The 2,724-nt window shown below is 40.9% G+C and overlaps 1 protein-coding gene across 2 annotated transcripts in view; it reads right to left on the minus strand.

Moving 5' to 3' along the window:
* Positions 1–964: 964 nt before the first annotated feature.
* Positions 965–2,724, minus strand: part of Ifit2 (interferon induced protein with tetratricopeptide repeats 2) — a 7,942-nt gene continuing 6,182 nt past the window's right edge. Inside the window, exon 3 of one of the 2 annotated variants that reach the window (XM_026781128.1) lies at positions 965–2,669. In XM_026781128.1, the coding sequence (XP_026636929.1) occupies positions 2,607–2,669 (63 nt within the window). In that variant the 3' untranslated portion in view covers positions 965–2,606. Of the gene's footprint in view, positions 2,706–2,724 lie in introns of both variants that reach the window. The other variant, XM_013348014.2, reaches the window with a different exon arrangement.

Below are 2,724 nucleotides of genomic sequence, written 5' to 3' on the forward strand. Positions count from 1 at the left end.
GGGCTTGTCACCACGGGAAGTCATTACTTGAAAGCAAGCTAGAGATGACAGACATTTTCTCTCTCCTTCACTCACACAAACACACCCAAGACACTCAGAGTGCCAACCCAAGCAGGGACCGGAGACATACATAAGCAGGCTTGTGGTCAAACAATGTTTTTATGTAGGGTTGGAGCAGGATGAACAGCAGGTCGAATGCCAGCATTTTACATGCTTGCTTGTTAGCACTTAGTGCAGCTTCTTTGGGGATTATCACTTACCTTGGTGAATATATGAGAAAAGATGTGAGAAAGTGACCAAATCACCTCTCTTGACTGATGCTGAAGGAGTGAAATGGGAAGCCAAGGGACCCAAGGCAGGAGGGCACACGTGTGGCAACCGCACTACCAGGGTCACATTTACTGTTACAGCTTCTTTGCTAACAGATACGAGTTTGCATTTCATCACAGAAGCCTTAGTCACAGTCCAGCCTGTTCAAGGTTGTATAAGGCACAATGATGCTATTTTCCTTCAGAGAAGTATCTGAGGCCTAGGAATGTCATGTGACCTATCTCCTCTCTAGAAATGGAGGAAGAGTGCAGGTATTTCTGGGTTCCTTCCCACATTCCCCTCTTAAGAAATATCAGCATCACAGGTTTTTATGTCTGATTCATAAATTGTCACATCCTCATATAGCCTTAGGGAGAGGAATGCCATTCCCTGAAGATGTGCTCCAGCTATGTCCTATAATCTATCCAGGGTCTTTAACAAGGTTCTTGCCTTGAATTCCTGACTGGGCTTCCCTCAGCAATAGACTGTAACTTGTTAGCTATATAGACCCTCAAGTTGTTTTAGCCTGTGTTTTGTCCCTGCAACAGGAAGGGAAACAAGAATAAAAGTCAAGATCAAGTGTGTCCCTGTGCAGATATCAGACATCAAATATAAAAAGAACAAACACTTCAGGCTGCAAAATATTAATGCCACTCTTTATTAGTAGTACTTAAGTCTAAGACAGTGAGAGTACAGTAAAATTTTTATTCAGCCAGAACACTGCTCAATGTTCTAGCATGTGTTATTTATTAACAAAGAAATTCAAATGGCGTCTATTGATGGACTTAAGTGCATACAAAGCTTTTTAATAGTTAAAATAACAGGGAACATTGTTACAGCTGTTAGAATGTCCAGTTTTAAGAACCTATTAATCTAATATATTTTGATTGCTTAAAAATGTTCATATATACTTATAAGCAAACTAATGCCGATAGAGAAACATTTTCACCCCAAGGGGGTTGTCAGCCTTACGTTGGGCCAATCGCCTCTCTGCTGCAGCCCATCAACCTTAATGTTTAGGCCATTGCAGATCTACCGAGGAAACGCCCGTCATCAGTTTCGTGATGTTCCTGAGTATTTTTCAGAGTTCAAAGAAGTTTTTATATTCCTTGGTTTGCAATATTTCTAATGGAGGAAAGAATTCTCCCTCCAATACCCATGCCATTTCCTACCACCAGGCCTAGTTACCAAGTTATTCTCCCACCCAGTGTCCTTCTTAAGTTTCCACTTAAGTTTGAAATAAATATTTATTTCAATTGTCACTATGGTAGACAGACCCCCCTTATTTTCATGCAGATCCACCCTCGTAGGGAGAGCAGAGTTGAGAAGTCTCCCCATGTGCCTCCCGCAAGTCTGACAATGTAATCGTCTGACTCTATTGGTTTGCACAGATATGGCTCTTCTTACTTTCTCTCTTCTGAGTTTTCCAATTATGTTGCCATCTGAGTTAATGTTGCAAATAAACTCATGTTTATGGGACACTGTAAATTGATGACTGGCTGGTGAATTGGAGGAAGGATTTTGTTCATCAGCCTTTGTTGTTTCTTGTTTGTTTTTAGACCTGAAACTCGCCATTCAGTTTCTATTTTGAGCCAAATTAATATTGAGCACTATTTTGTAAGCTTTGAAATTATACAGTAAAACAAAATCCCTAGCTTCCGTGCTTTAGAAATGTGTGCTATATTATATATAGGTTTTATATATATAATATAGGTTATATAGGCATATACAATCCAAACTAACAAGATAATGTACATAATCATTAAATATTTACATGGCTAATTCTCACCACCCTCCACCACCCATTCCAGGTCATGCTCAGAATAACTTCAAACTCATGGTAATCCTCCTGTCTCAGCTTCCAAGTGCTGATTTTATGGTTTTGAGCAACTGCCCCTGGCTCCTGAGTTTTTTGATGGGCACTGTTATCTATGTAGAACAAGGCTGTACAATTGGTAAAATAACTCAAGAATGGAAAACTCACCCATTTGAGGAATCTGGCTGCTTTAAATAATTACAGAAACAAACCCAAGAGAAGCATCCAAAGAGGGTGATTAAAGAATTGCTACCATGGGAACTATTTCTAAGAAATAAAAAGCAATCTAGGCTGTTGGCCAGGCTCTTGTGTCTATGGCTCCAACTGGTTCCTCTCTCAAAGCTCTCTCTTATCCAGCAATTCAGGTGCTAATATTTGATAGAAGGGTTCCTGTCCATGAAGCTGTTAATTACATTGAATGGCAACTTGGTAAGGGTTTCAGTTTCCTGCCAGCAGTAGCACTGCAGGCACCCTGTCATCCCTACTCGTCCCCATCCTTCTCACGCAAAGATGCTGCAGGAGCAGCCTTCTCAGCATCCAGCACCTTCTCAGCATCCAGCACCTTCTCAGCATCCAGCACCTTCTCATGCAAAGATGCT

The sequence above is a fragment of the Microtus ochrogaster genome, chromosome 8 (assembly GCF_000317375.1).
Source record: "Microtus ochrogaster isolate Prairie Vole_2 chromosome 8, MicOch1.0, whole genome shotgun sequence".
Taxonomy (NCBI): Eukaryota; Metazoa; Chordata; class Mammalia; order Rodentia; family Cricetidae; genus Microtus; species Microtus ochrogaster.